The sequence below is a fragment of the Colias croceus genome, chromosome 18, assembly GCF_905220415.1.
Source record: "Colias croceus chromosome 18, ilColCroc2.1".
NCBI classification, from domain to species: Eukaryota; Metazoa; Arthropoda; class Insecta; order Lepidoptera; family Pieridae; genus Colias; species Colias croceus.
Window position 1 is genome coordinate 7,557,974 of NC_059554.1, and position 21,963 is coordinate 7,579,936.

At 31.9% G+C, this 21,963-nt stretch overlaps 1 protein-coding gene across 2 annotated transcripts; it reads right to left on the reverse strand.

The window, feature by feature from the left end:
• Window positions 1-782: 782 nt before the first annotated feature.
• On the reverse strand, window positions 783-12,114 carry LOC123699848. Of its 2 annotated transcripts, none has more exons than XM_045646889.1 (8): window positions 12,009-12,114; window positions 11,734-11,757; window positions 11,114-11,319; window positions 2,816-2,945; window positions 2,413-2,577; window positions 1,961-2,139; window positions 1,285-1,391; window positions 783-928 (listed from the first exon to the last, which is right to left on the reverse strand). In XM_045646889.1, the coding sequence occupies exons 1-8, from the start codon at window positions 12,052-12,054 to the stop codon at window positions 823-825; spliced, it is 963 nt and encodes a 320-aa protein (XP_045502845.1). In that variant the 5' UTR covers window positions 12,055-12,114; the 3' UTR covers window positions 783-822. The 2 variants fall into 2 exon arrangements, with proteins under 2 accessions (XP_045502845.1, XP_045502843.1); XM_045646887.1 differs by having other exon boundaries at window positions 1,285-1,397.
• Between the last annotated feature and the right edge of the window lie 9,849 nt (window positions 12,115-21,963).

Genomic DNA, 21,963 nt, shown 5'->3' on the forward strand with positions numbered 1-21,963 from the left:
CCTGTTGCGGTAACCGCTAAATGGATTTGGATAGTTTGGATGTGGTCTATATTTGGCAAATAAAATAGGCTTATGTTCTTATCGCCCTACATAATATAATATGATCATCTTTTTTCTGTCATGAAAATAAAACACGATGGGAATAAGACAGGAGATACAAATTATTAAAATGGGTATAACCTAAGAACCATGGTATAGGTAACCACGGAATATGTAGATACTTAGACCATTAGGTTATATGTATAAGGTTATTAAATATTTATTTATTTATCATCTAACTTAAGTAAGTTAGATGGAAAATCCTGTGTATTGTTTCCTAGTTTCTCTACATATCATATCCATAAAATCATGTTTAAATTTTAAACTAATTAGGGATGTTATGTAGATGAAAGGATTTAAACTATTGCACATATTTTCATTCTAAATATCAACTAAGTGTATCGTTTTTTTTTTTTTTTTGTAAGGTGTTTCTCAATGTTAGCCAGAAGGGCTTTTACATTTTAACGCGGACGCGGGGGTGAACTGAAGGTTCACCCTGGTAGCGACATGCACAAGGGCGTCCCCCCTTGACGGGGATCTCGAACCTCGGCTTGGGCTGTCGCTTGAGTGGAGGAGGCCAGAAGGGCCCTAATCGGACGGGGTGTATCGTTTACAAGAACTTTTTGTATGTCAGGGACTAATTTAAAACTTTTACATGAATGGTGGACGGTGATTTCTTGTCTTTTTTTCTTTGTGGTTAGGTTCTTTATATTATGAATAAATGATTAAATAAAACAAGTATGGATCATTCAACGTTTATTACAAAGAAATTATCATAGGTAATTATGTGAATATGCTCTTCACTTCGTCGTAGACTTTGCTCGCGTATCTGTGGCCGGTTAGTTTGATTCTGTCGATGATTGCGGCGGGCTTTATTGAATCTCCGGGTCTGTAACAACATAAATACATCAATTTTGTTCTACACTAATTATTGAACAAAGAATTGATTTCTTTTATTTATTTGAACGATGGTTGGACTTCAGTTAATTTCATATATTTGTGAATTAGTGCATATTTTTTAATCTGTAATGAACTGAAGAATCTTGGCTTTAATTCCCATTTAATGCGTATGTCATAAAGCTCATGAGGGATACGGTGTGCCGTGTGGGTACTTAATTCTCTAAATGAATTTTATATTATTTTATAATTAATGAATATTAAAAAAAGTACTAATACTATACTAATCTACTTATTGCAAAATTATTGATTAGATACTAGGTACTATTTTGATAACCATAAACTTACAAGCAACGGATGTTCCAAGGGTCATCAATGAAGTAGATATGAAGCCCGATGCCATCATATTTAGATGCGTTGTCCAGATAGCAGTCCGGAGCGAATGGTACCACCATCTGAAACTAATATTATCTACAATCTACATAATAGTTGAGGAAATTTGATGATTTTTTTTTATAGAAGATTATTCTTTGAAGACGGTTGATTTGTTTGCAAAAAATGATTATCTACTGCATAACTATGTATTTAAATCTATTTTATGTTAAACGTATGAGGTATCTCCAATAATAAAAGGGCAATAGGCAACATAAAAGGTAAGAAAATTGGATAGAGTTGGCACCAGCTACATAATACCGAATACGTATAGGTACCTATTTATGATTATGGAAATATTAATTCGTACAAACTACTTACAACGGTGAAGTTCAATAGGCACCTATGATAATGATTTGACAATCTGTTATCCATAATTACATCCAAGTTTTTTTACTAACATCCTACTTTATTCAAATTAAAACGATGTTAAATTGAGATTTGCAAGGAAAGTAGGAACAAAAAATTGTTCATTCACAGCCATACCATACGCTTTTGTCCGTTCTAAAAACAGCTAATAAACCGCAATGCAAACATCCTCCTTAAATGCAATTAGACTAATCAGACCAATTCTATTTAAATTAATACGAACCGCCGCTGGGTCCCTGCCCTTGTACTTCTCGAACCATTCTCTCTTGTTAGGCTGTTCGGAGAGCGAGCCAAAGAATTGGAAGCCAACTCCCACGAGGTCCCCGTTGGTGGTTAGCGCGAACCAGGGTAAGAGGTCGTCGCAGCTCGTGTCTCGGGTCATATTCCAGTGGTAGTGGGTACCTGTTAGAGATCACATTTGTGGAGTGTACTAAAAGTTCGAATCATCCCCTATGTTGGTGGTATTGTATGGTGGGATTTAAACTTTTAAAGATTCTTGAAAGCTATAATAGTTTGCAGGACATATTATAGTAGTATAGCTACGCCTGATGATAATAATCCCTAAGTTTAATTAGGATAAGTACGGAAAATTACGATTTAAATTTTTCATTTGTGGAATTTACCAAATGCACTCGTACGAAACTTAAGGAAAACATATTATGTATTTGATTTTACCCATATTTGGTATGCAGTTTTGTTTCTTGAACAATGTAGTGTTGAGTTCACCCTCAGTGCTAGGGATCCTGATAAGTTGTCCTTCAAGGTCACTGACCCACACGCCGCCATCTTGCAACGTCGCACCATTTTCAACTTGCGGTCCTGCGCCGGCTTTCAGCGATTCTGTAATTTTTAAAAATAAATAAATGGTTGATAGTATTTCTAGACGATTCAAAAATAGAAATAATGTTATTTTTGCAATAAAAATTATTCTAAATAACTTTAAACTTAGGCAAGTAACTTTAAACATAGGTCTCTTTTTTTCACAAATACGGTTGTGAGGCAAAAAAAAAATACGATTGCCATTGTCATGCTGTGTGTAGATGAAATATTTATAACTATCTATTTATACAATATTTACCCTCAGAAACGTAATACTGTGTAGCAGTCCAATAATCTCTGGCAGGTTCTGTTTCAGTAGCTGGAGCGCGCCATTTGATGAACCTCTTCTCTGGCTTCATTGCTGGAGATTCGAACTCATCAACGGGCAGCTAAAATTATAAACATGTTAGTTATAGTTTATTTTAATTGTCTTAGCTAAAAAAACTTTAGACAGGGGTTTAACTTTAAGCGCGGATTCTCTGGTTTTGTCGTATTTCACATAGACAACTATTAAAGTCACAGATTCCTGGTTTAAAGTTAGATTGTGTTTAAATTGTTTGGTGGTAAGACCATTAATGACTAATGTCTAGACCTCATTTAAAAATTGAGAAATCAGTCTGTGACTTGGAATAAGAAACTGAATCTTTAGCTCTATGTTTCAGTTTTAAAATATTATGTTCATCTCATTTTTTTTATTTTTTTTCCTAAGATATATTTTTGTGGAATGTTGTGTTCGACTAAATTAATTTTTGGGTGACTGAACATGAAATTGAGGATGGTTCATTTATTATTGTGAATTCGAAGACAATATTATTCGATACCACTTCAAAAAATGCTTTAAATAAAGGGGAGTATCTAAAAATAATATCAGTTGTTATAATTATACAGAGGTGAAATCTTTATCTATGCACATCAACGATTATCGTAATCAAAATGTAATCCAATAAGTAATTTATTATAGATTTCCACTGACCATGACGTCTTTGAGTGGTTGTATAAATAAATAAATAATAAATAAATAAAACTTTATTTCAGACATCAATATCTATATTTATATAATTACAATTACATTTACAATTTGGCATATTATATTTGAGACAAATAACTATTTCAGTTTAAAAAAGAAAAAGCAATTCAACGATTAACGATCGATTGTAGTCAATAAAGCACGGGGACTATAATATCGCGAGCCTCCTTACATCTTTAGAAAATTTAAACGTGAAACTAACATTTGCCATTGTTCTATAATACTTGCTCTATCCCAAATTTGAGTTTTCATGTCCACCAACGCATAATTTTCAAAGCTTGAAGGTGATAGTCGCGTAGTTATCGTACTATAAGTACATAATATATTCAGTAAACACATGAATCAAAATTACATTCAATCTTTGGATACTAATCAAGAATAGATATCGTATGTTTAAGTCGTTTATCAATCGATGTTTATTCTATTTAATATTATCATGTCTTAAGAATTTTTTTGATAAATGTACTAAAATTAAAAAACTTCACAGCATTATGTGATTAAGCTTTATCAGATAATTACATGATACCAATGACATAATAAACAGGCTTAATAACTCAGCCCCCGGAATCACAGACACAATAGAAAATCTATTGTGTCGTGGTCGGATCGGGCCGCTCGGGCCTATTAAGAATAGGTTCAGATTCGGTAATAGTTTTCTATGCAATATTATTGGAGTGACTAGCTTTTCCTCCGCGGCATCTTCCGCTTCACTTAAAAATGATGTGCCTACTTAAACGTTCCTCTTGAACCACTCTATTTAAAAAAAACGCATAAAACTTTCTTGCTTAGTTTTATTTCTTAACACACAAAGAAACAGTGGGAAGCCTAGTGATGATAGATAATAATAAACAAGAAACAATATTGTTGTTACGGTTGGTTTGTCATGTATAGTTTTAATCTCGTAATCCTTTAAATCAAATTATTAACGAAAATAATGTTTATCTAATATCTTAAAATGTAATATAAAATTAAAGACCTTCATGTTTTGCTATCAACTTAAAATTGAGTTAGGAAAACAGGAAACGATAGATAACGATAACTATATATCTATCGTTTTCTTTTTATTTCCTTTTTTCCTATAGGGCCAGCTTATGGACGTAGCGGTCGCGGGGCTCTCCTAAGTTTGTACATTTTATTTTTAACTGTATTTTTATTTAACTACTAACCACTTATAGCACCTACCTACAGCCCTGTGCTATAAGGTATTTTTTCTAAACTCAAGGTTGTAAAAATATTAACTGGTCTGTGCGGTATGCCAAGAGCTTTCCCGAGTTTACATGAAATTCTAACTTTTTTGTTCCTGAAAAATGGTAGAGGGCCTCAATATTGCTAAGACATGTAACATTTAACAAAATAATATAATTGCTTCCGTTTTCTGCGTGTTCAATGTGATCCTTAAATCGGAAAAAACGAACGAATCAGATAAAAACTACGCACGAATTGCTAATGAAGATTAAAATATAAATTTAGCTTCAGAAATAAAAAGTATCGGTAGATAATAATTGATATATTGAATGATATGGAATTGATAAGAGTTTAATAGAAATACAGTATGTATTTTTATAAGTGAAACTTCTTTAGGCGGGTTGAGAGTAAAATTTCAAGGTCGCGTCATGGCAGTACCGTCACGTCAAGGATTTTGTTATCTTTAAATCTTGCCAGGGGCCTTAAGACAAAGTAACAATTACAAAACGATAACGAAGTTAGAAATCGCAAAAATGTATGGGATTTACATAGATAGACCACGTGATCTAACGCGGCGTATGTCAATCCCATACATTTTGCGATTTCTATAGTAGAGCCATTTTAATAGGCAACATTTGACAGTTCAACAAAATTCAACAACGTAACCTAGTAACGACGACATAGAATAACATGATATTTCGTTTTGTTAGAACTGCACATTTGCTTAACTTTTTTCAATTATGATTACATATTTATAATAATAATGACCGATACAAGTAATTTTAAGATTTCATTTTACTGATAAACCATACTAAACATAATAAACAATTTCTGAATTGAAGAACTGACGTCGCTACAATTTTGTGTCACTAAACCTTTTTTCTTTTTAAATACCAGAGACGTTACTCTAAAAATCGAAATCTGACATCTAGAATCGAATGCGTTGATTACTTGTGAATAAAAATCATCATAAATTAATAAATTCGATTGACAAATGTTTCAAATCCGTATCGATTAATTCACTTTAATCGATGTTTTTAAGCAGGTTACCTCTCTTCGAAGATAAAATTGATAGACGTCAAATGTTGCCTATTAAATTGGCTCGACTATAATAACTTCGTTATCGTTTTGTAATTGTTACTTAAGTACTTTGTCTAAGGCCCCAGAAAGGTTTCGCGTCTGACACGTGTGTTGAGCACTCACGCTCTTTTTTTGTATTACAATCTGTACTGTGTAGATTATTGGTAATTACTGTAAAAATATAATTATTGAAATCAAACAGATTCGGTTGTAGAACAACTGAATCTATTTCCTTTTAGAATCATTTGTGATTTGAAAGAGCCACAGGCAGGAATAAAATTGGCTCATATACAGGGTGTAATCGTTAAGTGTGCACAGGCGATTATTCCGTAACTATTACAGATATCAAAAAACTTTAAACTGATATCGAAAGTATTTAACCTAATGAGTAAAATGGCCATGATAAATTTTTAAAAATAAAACGAGAAATATCTAAAAAATTAACTTGAAACCCTCCCATACATTTAGTATGAGATACGAATATCCCATGTACATGTGTTGATCCAAAAGTAATGATAATCAATATTAAACAAGGTCATTACAGTTATAATAATTATGTAGTTCTCTAGATAGTCTTCTAACTAGAAAATATACTTAATTTTTTTTTTCCTAAACTTAAAAAAAAACTTTGACTTCATCCACAAAAACCCCTCCACGCGGCCATCACTTCGCTGTCGTCTTAAAATAATTTATTGCTAAGAAAGTGTTTCTTGTGCCGAGGAAAGAGATAAAAGTAAATAGGAGCTAGATCTAAAAAATAGGGTAGGTGTTCAAGCATTTGGAATGCCGATTTTTGAATGGCAGCCATCGCAACTGACGCTTTGTGATCTGGTGCGTTGTCTTGGTGAAACAGCGTTCAGGTCCGCAGTTTGCCATGTCTCTTTTCCTTACTAACCTACCGCAATCTTTTAATTTGGTCTGTTTAGTAAGAGCCCAATAAAGTGGCTACCTTTTTAAAATATTCCACCATAATTATTCCTTCAGCGTCCCAAAAAACTACCGCTTTAATCTAACCTACTGATTTTCACTTTGAATTTCTTCATCGTCACTTTGGAAGCTTGCATCCAGGACATTGATTGTTTTTTGGTTTCAGCATAAACATGGTGAACTCGGGTAACGTCCATGATCACAAAACGTGAAAAAAATTAACCTGATATCATTAAAAATTTAGAAATTTACCCTCTACATGTCGAATCGTTGTTTCTTCTTTTCGTCGGGAAACATTCTGGCACGCACGGTTCATATTCAAATTAATGTAAATAATTGGAAACGTGGCCTGTTGATAATTATGATTTTTTTGTGATTACTTAGTGAATACATGAGCAAGCAAAAAACATTTATTTTATATTTTTATGTGCACAGGAAATACCCAATTATCATTACTTTTGGATCAACCTAGTACATTTATTATGAAAGATTTTAGCTTTTTCTTTCTTTTTTTGGTTTTCTGCTTTAATTACTTCGCAAATTTGAAGGGAAGTTCATTTAGAAACTGTAAATAGAGCTCCTCATTGTTTTGCACAATGAGGACATCACTTCGAAAATCTGCTATAAATACAAAATGTATGGGAAATAAAATGTATGGGAGCGTTTAATGCAACATTTTTGGATATTTCTCGTTTTATTTTTAAAAATTTATTATGGCCATTTTACTCATTAGGTTAAGTACTTTCGATATCAGTTTAAAGTTTTTTGGTATCTGCAATAGTTACGGAATAATCGCTTGTGCACACTTAACGATTACACCCTGTATATGTACCTATTGCAATTTGCAGGCTACACTGGACATTTGTGAATCCAATTTTCTTATTAGAGTAATAGAAAGAAGAAGAAGAATTACTTTTAATTTGTGTCATTCTTTTGTACTTTGAATATGATACCTAGCGTTTATGAATTTAAAATAATATCAACGCGATAATAAATATGCACATTGTACGTTAATAATTACAAAAATAGAATGATCTATCAGGTTTTTATCAATCAAAACATAATTAAGTAAGTTAATTGGGTAAAATGAGTGCATAAAGATTTAAAATACAGATATAAGTTGATAATTTAATTTACAGAATGTATCTAAGATGAAGTCAACATTTTGAAAAAAGGATTTTTATATAATTAATAATATTATTTTCTTGTATGCTAAATTATTTAATTTAAGCCTAATACTTCGATGACTAGACCCTTGAATTCGGTCCCTTGGTACCCAGAAAATTAAAACCATCTGCATCAATGCAAAGCAAACTGCATCAAATGTCTCAGCAGAATTAGCAAGCATTGATTGATTGACAAACAAATATTAATATAAAAATATAAACAAATTTGATTAAGTACTAAGTAGGTACCTAATACCTTATAGGTAGTAAGAAAGAGCTAATACCTTACCTATATAAGTAGGTATGCGAGCTTTCGTATTAGCATAATGAAAGATAGGAATGGAAAAATATATATTTTACATAGAGGACTTAAAGATATTTTTCTAGAACTTAATGCAAGTAACTCAGCTCGTTGTAATAAATTAGATAAACGGTTTGCATTATGTCGCCGAGTCCGAATTGACTCATCGTATGGCAAAGTACTAGACTGTAACCGCTAAAGGAACATTTTGATAACACAAAGGGCTTATTTATGAGGGTTTATTCTGGCTATATGATTACTGTGTAAAAATAGAATTGCGAGTTTTTGTCCCCATTTGAGTTTAAAAGATGGTTAAATATTAAGATTATGTATTTCATTCTCTCAAATTATTATATTAAAATAAATAGAAACAAGTCACTGTTAAGCCATAGTAAAATTTAACTTATGTCTGTTAAAAAAGCAGCGTCTAACGTGATTGTTACGGAATGTAGAGTAAGTACCTACATAATAATATGTATAAAAGTAACTAGTAGGTATTTTTGTTGCGCGATATTACCCGCGGGTGAACCCATGGGGGTAAAAGCTTCTTTATTTTATTTAGTACATAATGTTATCCTGGAGGACTGCCGAGTGTTACCGAAAAGTAAAATATTAAGATAAGATAATATTAGGGTAAACGCAGCTATCAACGACCCATCGAAAATCTGAAGGTATTACCGACCTATAAAAGTAATTCGAAATTTAAACGTTTCCAGAACTATTCTAGCTATAGATAGGCAAAGTTATACACGAATGTATTAATTGAGCATCGTATACTTTAACGTTAGAGTGAGTAACTGAGCAAAAAAGAGTTAAAATGCGTAAGTTGCTGCGGGGTAGCGTGGAAGCAGGACGTATCGTACTGTTCCGTTGTTCCTTCGGGTAAGTACTGTGAGTATCTTTTTAAGACATTTACAAATAAATGACATCTATACTTTAATTTATATTACTAAATGTCAATGCATTTAAGTGTCAACTTTTCATTTCTTACAACATTTTATTAATAAAAAGTAATTTGAAACGATAAAACTTAAAATTAAAATGGGACGGTGTTAGCTTCACCAGTTTAAGTCGTGGCAGGTATCAACGACCCGTAAGTCGGCAATGGCAGCAACGTAACTTTTTGTTTTATTTTCTTTTATGTTATTATATCACACTAACACAAGTGGTTTTATGGACCAGTTTAAATCTAAGCTATGAGTCTTCATAAAAATCTATTAGCGACTAAACTTTTTTGTCTAGTGTTGTGTCTTTTAGCGTTGTCAATTTATACAAAGTTATGATATTTTCGAGGATCCCTATCGAATAGTTACAGTAGTAAATCATTATTTTTTTTTTGTTTAAACAATATGCATTTGTTCATATTTTGTATGACATTAATCAATTATAATCTATTTTATAGTCTGATGGTCAAATGAATTAAAATAACCATTTTTTTATGGGTCGGTAATACAATTTAGGTTTATACTTACATACTTTAATACCGACCCATGTGGGTCGGCAATAGCAACTATAGGAAGCTATTACCGATCGAATATAGATTGTTTAGTTTCTCATCTACAAATTCAAATTCAAATTGCTTTATTTGCAGAATGTAGAATAAAGATGTTTGTATATACAGATAATATTGATCCTTAAACATTCCGCTCGTAATTGAGCGTGCAAATATATTTTTATTACTTTTATGACATAATAGGTGCCTATTAAAAATTATATTTTTTTTAGGTTAAATTAACATAAAACATATAATTAGGTATATTTTTTCCAGAAATATGGAGCCACGAAAGCGGCGAAAAGTATTCAGTAAAACACAACTCGCCGAAGCAATCAATCAAATAGCATAACGAAATATCCTAGAGTTTGAAATCCTTAATTTAATATATGTACATATATTAATAGTATTATGTTGATTAATTTAAAAATTATTAAGATTAAATTTTAAATTTTAAATTTTATCAAGATCGGTAATCATCATCATCACTAGCTTCTATACATTCCATTGCTGGAAAAATGCTTCCTCTCACATACGATCGGGAATAGCTGCATAAAAATCGTTAATAGCTTCACAGCCGTTTTTATGGGTCGGTAATAGCAACAATCGACTAAGTCACATTGTGAATTATTTTTTACAAGATAATCCTTTATTAGAATGTATTTGCTTCAATTAATACATTTTTTATACATAACACTAGCATATAAAATGAAATTATAAATCTTTAGAAGAACCAGTATACTTAAAAAATATGGTTGATTTTGAAATTGCCTTAGAGGGGTCGTTAATACCTGCGTTTACCTTAATTAGTTTAAAATATCTAAATTTGTTAGGAAACTGTCGCCTTAAAATACTTTATTTACGACCGCAATTTATTAGCAATATAAAATAAAAGGAAAACAATAAAAACAAATATTATGTTAATCAGGTCAGTCACACAATCGTATATAAACATCTCTCCGTATTTATAAACTTCGTAACTTGTTTGACAAGCGTAAAATAAAATTATAAATACTGTTTTGCCCTTTTTCCTACACGGTCCCGTGGTTTTAAACCTGTATATGTTCATGACCAGCAATCTGTATTAGGTTAAACCAGGCACATTGTTGTTGATCATATCGAAAGGTAATAAACACCAAACATACATTAATATTGTCTTCTATAGACTGTAGATTTTCGAATACATATTTTATAGCAATATAAGCGTTAACTGTGTGTGTATAACTGTATACTGTGGCTCAGTGGAACACATTTAAGAGTTTCCAGAATTAGAAATCATCCTTAGAATGAAAAAATTAAACCAACCAACCGACAAATAATAGTAAACCAACCATCGTCCCTAAACGTTTTTCGTGCATTCTTTAAAAACAATGACTTACCGCAATTTGCAATCCAGCGACGAAGCCAGCAGCATCAAACAGAGGGCACACATAGCGGTCAGTGGAGCAATACAGCCTCAGTTCTGGGAGAGGCCCGGGGGGTCGCTCTATGCGCCTCCACCCCTCGCTCTCAGCTTGCATCGTGGTGCGAGGGATGTTGAAGAAGTACTCCTTGTTCGCTAACGCGTCCGACCATCCGAATTTCACTGCATAATATTGGAGAGTTTAGTGGTTGTTTATGCATATGAACAAATAACTATAATGAACATCGTTGGCAGTGAAAACGACTACTTTCTTGGAAAATAATAAACCTAAATGTATGGTACATCCATCGGGTACATCAGTTCATTTATCGATACGACAAATTTCAGTTAGGTATACCTAGAGTTGAGATAAATATCCATATTTATAAGAAACCTTTCGGTTAAAGGTTTGGATGTTTGGTTACTGATTATTATTGATAACAATATAGTTTATAATATTTTAACAGTAATATATTTTTCGGTAACAATTGACTTCGTTAACTATTATCACAGTTGACAGATATATACTAGTGCTATTATCACACGCTACTAATATGTAGCTATAGTAAATAATAAAATGTAGAATATCAACATTACCTCTTAACCCATTGTACTGGATTCCTGAAATAAAAGTGCATAAGGAATTATAATCATATTATCAATTTTAAAACACTACAATTTCTAGAGATAACATGTTATATGCAAATACTATCTCCATTATTGCGGGTCACAATAACAAGAGCATACTTTAAACGCATGCATAACAACACAACGGGTTATCAAGGGTTATTGAAAGTAAATGACATATTATTTATTTTTTATTTTTTTTTACATATTATATATAATATATAATATTATTCACAATTACATACCACTAGCTACCGTCGCAGCGGCTAAAAGAATTAACATAAACTTCATATTAGAGCAAAAGCATCGATACTCAGAGAAACAACTATGTCCGTTCAATACCAGGGTCCGGACCTCAATGGAAGTTATCAAATTGAATCACTTTATAAGACCCTCGTTCGGAATAGCTGGTCAATTTTAGGGTCCCTGTCTGTATGTAATAGAGCAAAATAAAGATGGAAATCTTTTGTATTTTTATTTCTTATTTGTTGGAAAGAAAACATCAAAAGCGTTTTAGGGTCTACTTTTATGAGTTGGATTCAAATAAACCTGCCTGGGAAGTATAAATGCCTGACGGAATTATCCTCAATGGAATAAGAGTGTTTATGTTGTGAGACCTATTTGGTAGACATGCGACAGGATTTAATTCCCGCATTGAAACTAAAACTACGGTCAAGTTTTGTCTCTCTCTTATAGGAAAAGTTAATGGTTAAAACTAAACGATATTAAAATAATAATAATCTACTTTTTATTGAATAATATTATAAGCCTGATGAACAAAAAGTATAGATAATTACGAATTCACTCTGTAGTGTCCTGTGTCTGACATAAAAAAAAATATTTTTGTTCCTTAAAGTGACGATCACCAGCTCGTAAAAGGTTTTCTATAGAGAGACGTAACGTTCCATAACTGTGTGGAAAAGTACAATAAAATCACAAACGTACATGGTGTATTAGTGTAGATTCCTGTAATACAATAACTTAGTAAAAAAACCTAGGATTCATTTAATATGAATGTTGTTACAATTACAATAATTGATTATCTAATGATTCTAATCAAATAGGGGCATCATTATAGCAAAATGTATTGAAAATCATAACATGGCTATTTCGTTTATTACGGCTATAACTTAACAACAATGTGGAACTGTCTGCAAAATGTCCAGAGGAATATTGAATTTAAAATTAATTAAGTTTTTTCAAGCACAAACCATGATATAATTAAATACGTCTGCATTGTTACAGTTCCCAGCTCGCCTGCCTTCGGGGGACGTTTTGTACGTTTTACAATACTACCAAGACTGTTTAATTGTGTGACTGTGTAATTATTTTAAACATAAAATTGAAACCTACAACGGATTACGGAACCCACATGCATTACAGACACCTGCTTTACTTTGTCGCTTAATTTAAACATTGTTTTTTTGTTTGTAAGGCATAAAGCATCTCTTAAACTCGTTTTACAAGGAAAATAAAAAACTGTAGAAATATAATCCCACTACGATAACTCTTTAGCATGTTTTGATCACCTGTAATGAATAGAAAAAACTGTGGAAAAAACATACAAAAAATTGATACGCACCAAATTAGTTTAGGTAGGTAACCACTTTTATATTTTCGGTCAGCCGACTGAGTAATTAATTATTAAATAAGTAAATATACATAATAATAGTTTTAGACAGTTGTTTTCAATATGTAATCATATTTAAAACAACGATAAAATGTAAACGAAAACCATAATATTATAGTCATGAATCATGATGATATTTAGAATGATGCACCTTCTTCATTTCCTTAGGTAAAGGAAGATTAGGGCTTTCGAATTCATGGTTGAGTTTTTTTTATGCCGTCGGAGGCAACAGAGCAGACGCGTCACCCGCGTGTGTACCCACAGTGCTGGAGACATTATGAGTGTGTTGCCGGCCTTTCAGGTAGGAATATGCTCTCTTCTTGAAGGTCCCCAGTTCATAGCCGTTTGGAAAAGCCGCATGAGGGTAAATGTAATTACCGTAGGTACCGATAGGTAGGTACTTTAGGTACTTACTTTTATCAAAATCTCTTTTTTGGTCAGTCAAGTAAAAATAATATAATCCACTCTGCAGGTTTGAGTCGCAATAAATTTGGAAGCAGGTATAATTCCAATCAAGTTTATTTATAAACTGAAAGAATGTAACAAAAGTTAACACACAAGAAGTATATGCCCAATTTAGAAATAATTTTTTTTATTATTATTCAGCCATGGCTGTCCCACTGCTGGGCAAAGGCCTCTCTTCCCCTCGTCCATGTCTTCCTATTGTGAACAATTTTAGCCCAATCCTTGCAATGAGAGTCCAGTTCGTCGCGCCATCTGATTTTGGGCCTTCCACGCAGCCTTTTTCTATTGTTGTGATTTTTGCCCACAACTCTTCGGACATCCGGCAAACGTGTCCAGCCCAGTTCCATTTGAGCTCGGCAGCTTTATGGGCTACGTCGACATATATAAAATAGAATGTGCCTTAAATATTACCTACCTTGTGTTATGCACAAAATAATACCTATTCATCCTATCTTTCAGTGATATAGAAATAGAGTACCTATGAGATATAAACCGCTTAGCGCTGAGCAATTTTCTTCAGGATTATAATAAAAAACAACTTTCTCTGGTAAATTTAAATTTAAGTAGTTACTTATAATTTATATTTTTCTACTAAATGATAGATCGAGATCTTCGACGGCAAATTCATTAATCCATACAATAACCACGCTTCTAACGGCAAAAGCGTTTTATTTTTAGAGTGTCGCGTAGGTAATAAAATTGATGATGATTGATGCGGACTAAATGAAGAACTTTTTATATGAACTAAGTAATTTTTATTCTGTAACTCAGTATATTATATTATATGCAGTGTACATTACCAGGTTAAGAATGGCTTTGTATAAGTAACATGAATTAATATTTCGTTTTGTAATGATTTATTTGTAGAGTGAGTTGTTCGAACAATTTAAAAGTACCTATCTCTTAGGATCAGATAAACGAAGACGAACAGAGAATTAAATTTTACATAGTTTTAAATCTTAATGTTTTAAATCTATCTAATTTTGTCACTTGTATATGAATATAAATACATAATATGTATTATACAGTACAATTAAACTTAAATGTTAAAGGGAAATAATAAAAATGCGCTGGGTAGAGCCTAGAGGTGAGAACAAAATAAATGGGTTTATTATGTATGATAGATTTACAAAGAAAGTACTTACAACCTGATTAAGACATTAATTATAAAGATATTTAGAATTTATTGTTGTAAATTGTAATCATGATTTAATTCAATTATTCAAAGCGAAAATTATAATTTAGTAACGATTATTCGATTATTAAACGCCTTGAGAAATAATTTGGCAAGATGTGTACCGATATAAGATATCATGGCGCCGCACAGGCGTTGTGATTTTAACAACTTGGCTGAAGGCCCGGAATAAGTAATGGTACTTTATTTTTCATCCCACGAGTAATATTCAATCAAAAACGGAATAAATTATTTAAATAACTATGCAGCAACATAAATAAGTTTGTTACGATTTTTTCATTATTTTTTATTGAATGATTTGCACGCTTTTAGAATAGCAATAGAATATAATATTATCCACGTTCCAATACTACAAATTGAATCACTTTATAAGACCCTCGTTCGGAATAGCTGGTCAATTTTAGGGTCCCTGTCTGTATGTAATAGAGCAAAATAAAGATGGAAATCTTTTGTATTTTTATTTCTTATTTGTTGGAAAGAAAACATCAAAAGCGTTTTAGGGTCTACTTTTATGAGTTGGATTCAAATAAACCTGCCTGGGAAGTATAAATGCCTGACGGAATTATCCTCAATGGAATAAGAGTGTTTATGTTGTGAGACCTATTTGGTAGACATGCGACAGGATTTAATTCCCGCATTGAAACTAAAACTACGGTCAAGTTTTGTCTCTCTCTTATAGGAAAAGTTAATGGTTAAAACTAAACGATATTAAAATAATAATAATCTACTTTTTATTGAATAATATTATAAGCCTGATGAACAAAAAGTATAGATAATTACGAATTCACTCTGTAGTGTCCTGTGTCTGACATAAAAAAAAATATTTTTGTTCCTTAAAGTGACGATCACCAGCTCGTAAAAGGTTTTCTATAGAGAGACGTAACGTTCCATAACTGTGTGGAAAAGTACAATAAAATCACAAACGTACATGGTGTATTAGTGTAGATTCCTGTAATACAATAACTTAGTAAAAAAACCTAGGATTCATTTAATATGAATGTTGTTACAATTACAATAATTGATTATCTAATGATTCTAATCAAATAGGGGCATCATTATAGCAAAATGTATTGAAAATCATAACATGGCTATTTCGTTTATTACGGCTATAACTTAACAACAATGTGGAACTGTCTGCAAAATGTCCAGAGGAATATTGAATTTAAAATTAATTAAGTTTTTTCAAGCACAAACCATGATATAATTAAATACGTCTGCATTGTTACAGTTCCCAGCTCGCCTGCCTTCGGGGGACGTTTTGTACGTTTTACAATACTACCAAGACTGTTTAATTGTGTGACTGTGTAATTATTTTAAACATAAAATTGAAACCTACAACGGATTACGGAACCCACATGCATTACAGACACCTGCTTTACTTTGTCGCTTAATTTAAACATTGTTTTTTTGTTTGTAAGGCATAAAGCATCTCTTAAACTCGTTTTACAAGGAAAATAAAAAACTGTAGAAATATAATCCCACTACGATAACTCTTTAGCATGTTTTGATCACCTGTAATGAATAGAAAAAACTGTGGAAAAAACATACAAAAAATTGATACGCACCAAATTAGTTTAGGTAGGTAACCACTTTTATATTTTCGGTCAGCCGACTGAGTAATTAATTATTAAATAAGTAAATATACATAATAATAGTTTTAGACAGTTGTTTTCAATATGTAATCATATTTAAAACAACGATAAAATGTAAACGAAAACCATAATATTATAGTCATGAATCATGATGATATTTAGAATGATGCACCTTCTTCATTTCCTTAGGTAAAGGAAGATTAGGGCTTTCGAATTCATGGTTGAGTTTTTTTTATGCCGTCGGAGGCAACAGAGCAGACGCGTCACCCGCGTGTGTACCCACAGTGCTGGAGACATTATGAGTGTGTTGCCGGCCTTTCAGGTAGGAATATGCTCTCTTCTTGAAGGTCCCCAGTTCATAGCCGTTTGGAAAAGCCGCATGAGGGTAAATGTAATTACCGTAGGTACCGATAGGTAGGTACTTTAGGTACTTACTTTTATCAAAATCTCTTTTTTGGTCAGTCAAGTAAAAATAATATAATCCACTCTGCAGGTTTGAGTCGCAATAAATTTGGAAGCAGGTATAATTCCAATCAAGTTTATTTATAAACTGAAAGAATGTAACAAAAGTTAACACACAAGAAGTATATGCCCAATTTAGAAATAATTTTTTTTATTATTATTCAGCCATGGCTGTCCCACTGCTGGGCAAAGGCCTCTCTTCCCCTCGTCCATGTCTTCCTATTGTGAACAATTTTAGCCCAATCCTTGCAATGAGAGTCCAGTTCGTCGCGCCATCTGATTTTGGGCCTTCCACGCAGCCTTTTTCTATTGTTGTGATTTTTGCCCACAACTCTTCGGACATCCGGCAAACGTGTCCAGCCCAGTTCCATTTGAGCTCGGCAGCTTTATGGGCTACGTCGACATATATAAAATAGAATGTGCCTTAAATATTACCTACCTTGTGTTATGCACAAAATAATACCTATTCATCCTATCTTTCAGTGATATAGAAATAGAGTACCTATGAGATATAAACCGCTTAGCGCTGAGCAATTTTCTTCAGGATTATAATAAAAAACAACTTTCTCTGGTAAATTTAAATTTAAGTAGTTACTTATAATTTATATTTTTCTACTAAATGATAGATCGAGATCTTCGACGGCAAATTCATTAATCCATACAATAACCACGCTTCTAACGGCAAAAGCGTTTTATTTTTAGAGTGTCGCGTAGGTAATAACATTGATGATGATTGATGCGGACTAAATGAAGAACTTTTTATATGAACTAAGTAATTTTTATTCTGTAACTCAGTATATTATATTATATGCAGTGTACATTACCAGGTTAAGAATGGCTTTGTATAAGTAACATGAAATATTTCGTTTTGTAATGATTTATTTGTAGAGTGAGTTGTTCGAACAATTTAAAAGTATCTCTTAGGATCAGATAAACGAAGACGAACAGAGAATTAAATTTTACATAGTTTTAAATCTTAATGTTTTAAATCTATCTAATTTTGTCACTTGTATATGAATATAAATACATAATATGTATTATACAGTACAATTAAACTTAAATGTTAGTTAATTAAACGTAAAGGGAAATAATAAAAATGCGCTGCGTAGAGCCTAGAGGTGAGAACAAAATAAATGGGTTTATTATGTATGATAGATTTACACAGAAAGTACTTACAACCTGATTAAGACATTAATTATAAAGATATTTAGAATTTATTGTTGTAAATTGTAATCATGATTTAATTCAATTATTCAAAGCGAAAATTATAATTTAGTAACGATTATTCGATTATTAAACGCCTTGAGAAATAATTTGGCAAGATGTGTACCGATATAAGATATCATGGCGCCGCACAGGCGTTGTGATTTTAACAACTTGGCTGAAGGCCCGGAATAAGTAATGGTACTTTATTTTTCATCCCACGAGTAATATTCAATCAAAAACGGAATAAATTATTTAAATAACTATGCAGCAACATAAATAAGTTTGTTACGATTTTTTCATTATTTTTTATTGAATGATTTGCACGCTTTTAGAATAGCAATTATAGAATATAATATTATCCACGTTCCAATACTATGTCTATAACTAATGTTGTATTGCAAAATTTATTCTAACAAATGAATTAATTTGAATTTAGTGTTTGAATAGTAACGGTTGTTTTGTTCGCATGGATATAAATTGCTATGCGTGTCGGATACAGTTAGAATCTAGGGCTTATTCAGGATGGGTATTAAATAGGTTAGACGCATTTCTAAAGCACATATTTTGTGGTCTACTCTCAAAGAAAATTGTTCACTATCGTTTATTGTTTGCTATAAAATGTAGAGGAGTAAAAGGAATTAAAAAGAAAATGTTGATATTAAAAATTTGCACCTTAAACGTTTTAAATTATAGCTTTAAATATTATCAATTTTAATTATACGGTTCATTATTTTATAAAGCTGCGATATATATTAGGTAGGTAATCTTTTTTTTGCATACCACGTAATATTGTATTGCATATTTCCTGTTATTAGAATTTCGAATCAATGCGCGGCAGAAATAATTAAAAATGCTCACAGAAATTCTTGAATAAACACCGACTATTGAACACGAAAAAATGTTCATCATTTTTTATAGAAACAAAAATATATTTTAATAAATACAAGAGTCAGACTACAACGTTGGGGTAAACCGAATTTGAAATACAGCTAGGCTGAGGGCACTCGAAAGTCCGGTTTAATTTCACTGTGGGTTTCTTGAGACCTTAGACTTTAGAATTAGAGGTACCTACTTTTGCCTAGAATCCGGCTTGGTTTTGAACTCTTATTAATGTGTGTCAGAGCCTATTTGGTATTCCTATTCCTATACCATGTAAATTGTAGTAAAAATACCCAAGAGAAATACTAATAAATAACTATATAAGGATATTTTGCAGTCAATGGTAGATTAATTATTTTGTTGCATTTTATACACATAAGTAATATCATCTTACATATCAATTTCTTTATTAACTGAAAAAAAAGTTGTATTTCTTATTTTATTTTATTTTATCTTCTTAAATTCCTACCTACTAGTTGTGCTGAACTTAAGAAACAAACAATATAATATATTTCTAAAACTCTCCATATTAAACAATGTTTGATGATATAATACATTTCATCATAATAGGATGATGAAATGTGGAAGTACATAAGGATGTACTTTCCTTATCAACGTCATAGCGGATCAAAAAATTCTAGTCACAAGGCCATCAAAAATACCGTCTGTTATCCTCTTCTATTGGCCTACATTACGTAACTTTTACAACAAAACACTGAGTCAATGGACAGGGAATGCCCAATGTCGTTCATTCATCGACTCCTCGAGGCCTTATAGGCAGAGCGCTGGTTGGAAGATTGTTAACAGATCAGATTTCAATTTGTAGTGTAGCTTCGTTACTGATGACTCAGATGTAAATGCGTAATTTTGTAAGAAATCTACAATTAAAATATATTTTTACTAAACAAACATTTCTCAATAATATATTATTTTAATTGTTAATGCCTAGTAATTGTTATGGAAGAGAAGCGCCTTCTAACACAAGTGAAATTTGTCACTTAAATGAAGGCACTTACCTCCAACCCGAGATGAAAACTTGTTTAAAAAAGAAATAAACAATTATATTTCAATATTATCAAGACACAGGCTCCTGAAAAACAGTTCTTACTATCTTAGGAGCCTGGGTCACTTTGATTTGTAAAATTATTATGTGAAAATAAATGATTTATTTGTTTATTTTATTTATATCATAGTACTTTTTGATGTTGATTACATTTTCTTGTACGTTTAAAATGAATGCGTAGTTTGCCCAGGAGTTTTAAATTAAATAAAATCTAAGAAATAGTTCATCATAATATGTAATTATTATGCATCGGTCTCTCGGACTATGATAATGTAATAGTCGTGACACCGATTTGGAATCCGGCGTATTTGCCTGTATGCAAGTATCAGGTTTAATTCGTATGACTGTAGATTACTGATGCAACATCTAAACTGCATACAGTTTAAAAAAATATAACTTGAGTTTTTGTAAATTTTTATTAAATAACTAGATAGCTACCTACAGACGATGTTCGCTCTGAACGCCTGTATTATAAGTGCAAATAATGTGTTGTTTAAGACCTGGTTTAGAGGAGTTTGATTGAGTAGAGAATTGTATAGAAGGATTATTCGTATCTAATAAATTGTAACTAAGTCAAGGGAATAATTTATTAACATTTAATTAACTTTTTACACTAATACAAACAATAGAAAATAAATAAATATGAAACCATTATCCCAATTTCATAATAATGTAAATCTGTAGGTATTATGATCTCAAATAAAAACTTGTTATTAAAAAAGTAAAATTTTTTCGTAAATATATTGATAGTCTGTTATTTGATATACAAAAAAAAATCTTGATAAAAGCATGATTTTGTCTATTAAAAAACCAGTTGCATGAAACTGCATCGTGCACTAATTCGATCTCATAGGTATTTATAATTTTAATTCAATAGAAGAGATTGCGTGCTTCATTATATTGAAAATACACCAATAACAGCTATTACAGTTACAGTACTGAGATCTCGGAATACTTGTAACCTACATTTAGATACAGTTAGAACTAATTTAATGGAAACAACTAGAGAATCTTATGTACGAATGGGAAATACATTTTATACGTCTATCTCCAGCTAGTTTATTTCTGATTGGATTGATCGTTAGACCTAACCGATTCTGTTTAATTCATTGATTAGGGTTTAGTATGCCTGTAATTAATGTGTGTGCTTTTATTGATGTAGTTCGGCAAGATCACTACTGAATTTTATATATGCTGATCGATGATAATAAACAAACAGCATGTTTTTTCATAATTAATTTTCTTTTGTCACTATCTGTAGTCAATCTTGTTTCTAGTTAGAATTCATAGATAGATTGATAAAGGTAACTTTTGGAAAGTTTATATTGGGCAAAATATAGTAGGTATTATATAATAGTCAGTGACGGATTAACCCTTAATCAAATTAAGCAATTGCTTAGGGCATCACGTCTGAGGGGGCACCAGAAGAAGCACAAAAAAAAAATCCGTCCTTAGGGCATCACGTCTCACTCTCACGTCACCAAAAACCACACCAAAAAAAGTTTCTAGGACTAATTTGAAAATTCGCGCGTTTTAAGTTGACATAGAGTCCGACCTAGAGTCATAACCCCACTCCCGCTTGCCCACTCGCTGCCCGCTAGTGCATTCGACAATTCGAATGCCCCGGAATTGCGATCAGCCAATCACAAACCACTCCTTCCCCGCGGGCCCCAAGCCTGGCGCCTCCGCATATCAAATGTTTTGTTTT

Excerpts from the sequence above, each read along its gene's own strand:
- LOC123699848 (XM_045646887.1), bottom strand. The coding sequence starts at position 12,054 with ATGAAGTTTATGTTAATTCTTTTAGCCGCTGCGACGGTAGCTAGTG. Across the intron at positions 11,758-12,008 it reads CGCTGCGACGGTAGCTAGTG|GAATCCAGTACAATGGGTTA; the intron begins GTATGTAATTGT and ends CTTTTATTTCAG. Across the intron at positions 1,398-1,960 it reads AGGGCAGGGACCCAGCGGCG|TTTCAGATGGTGGTACCATT; the intron begins GTTCGTATTAAT and ends AGATAATATTAG.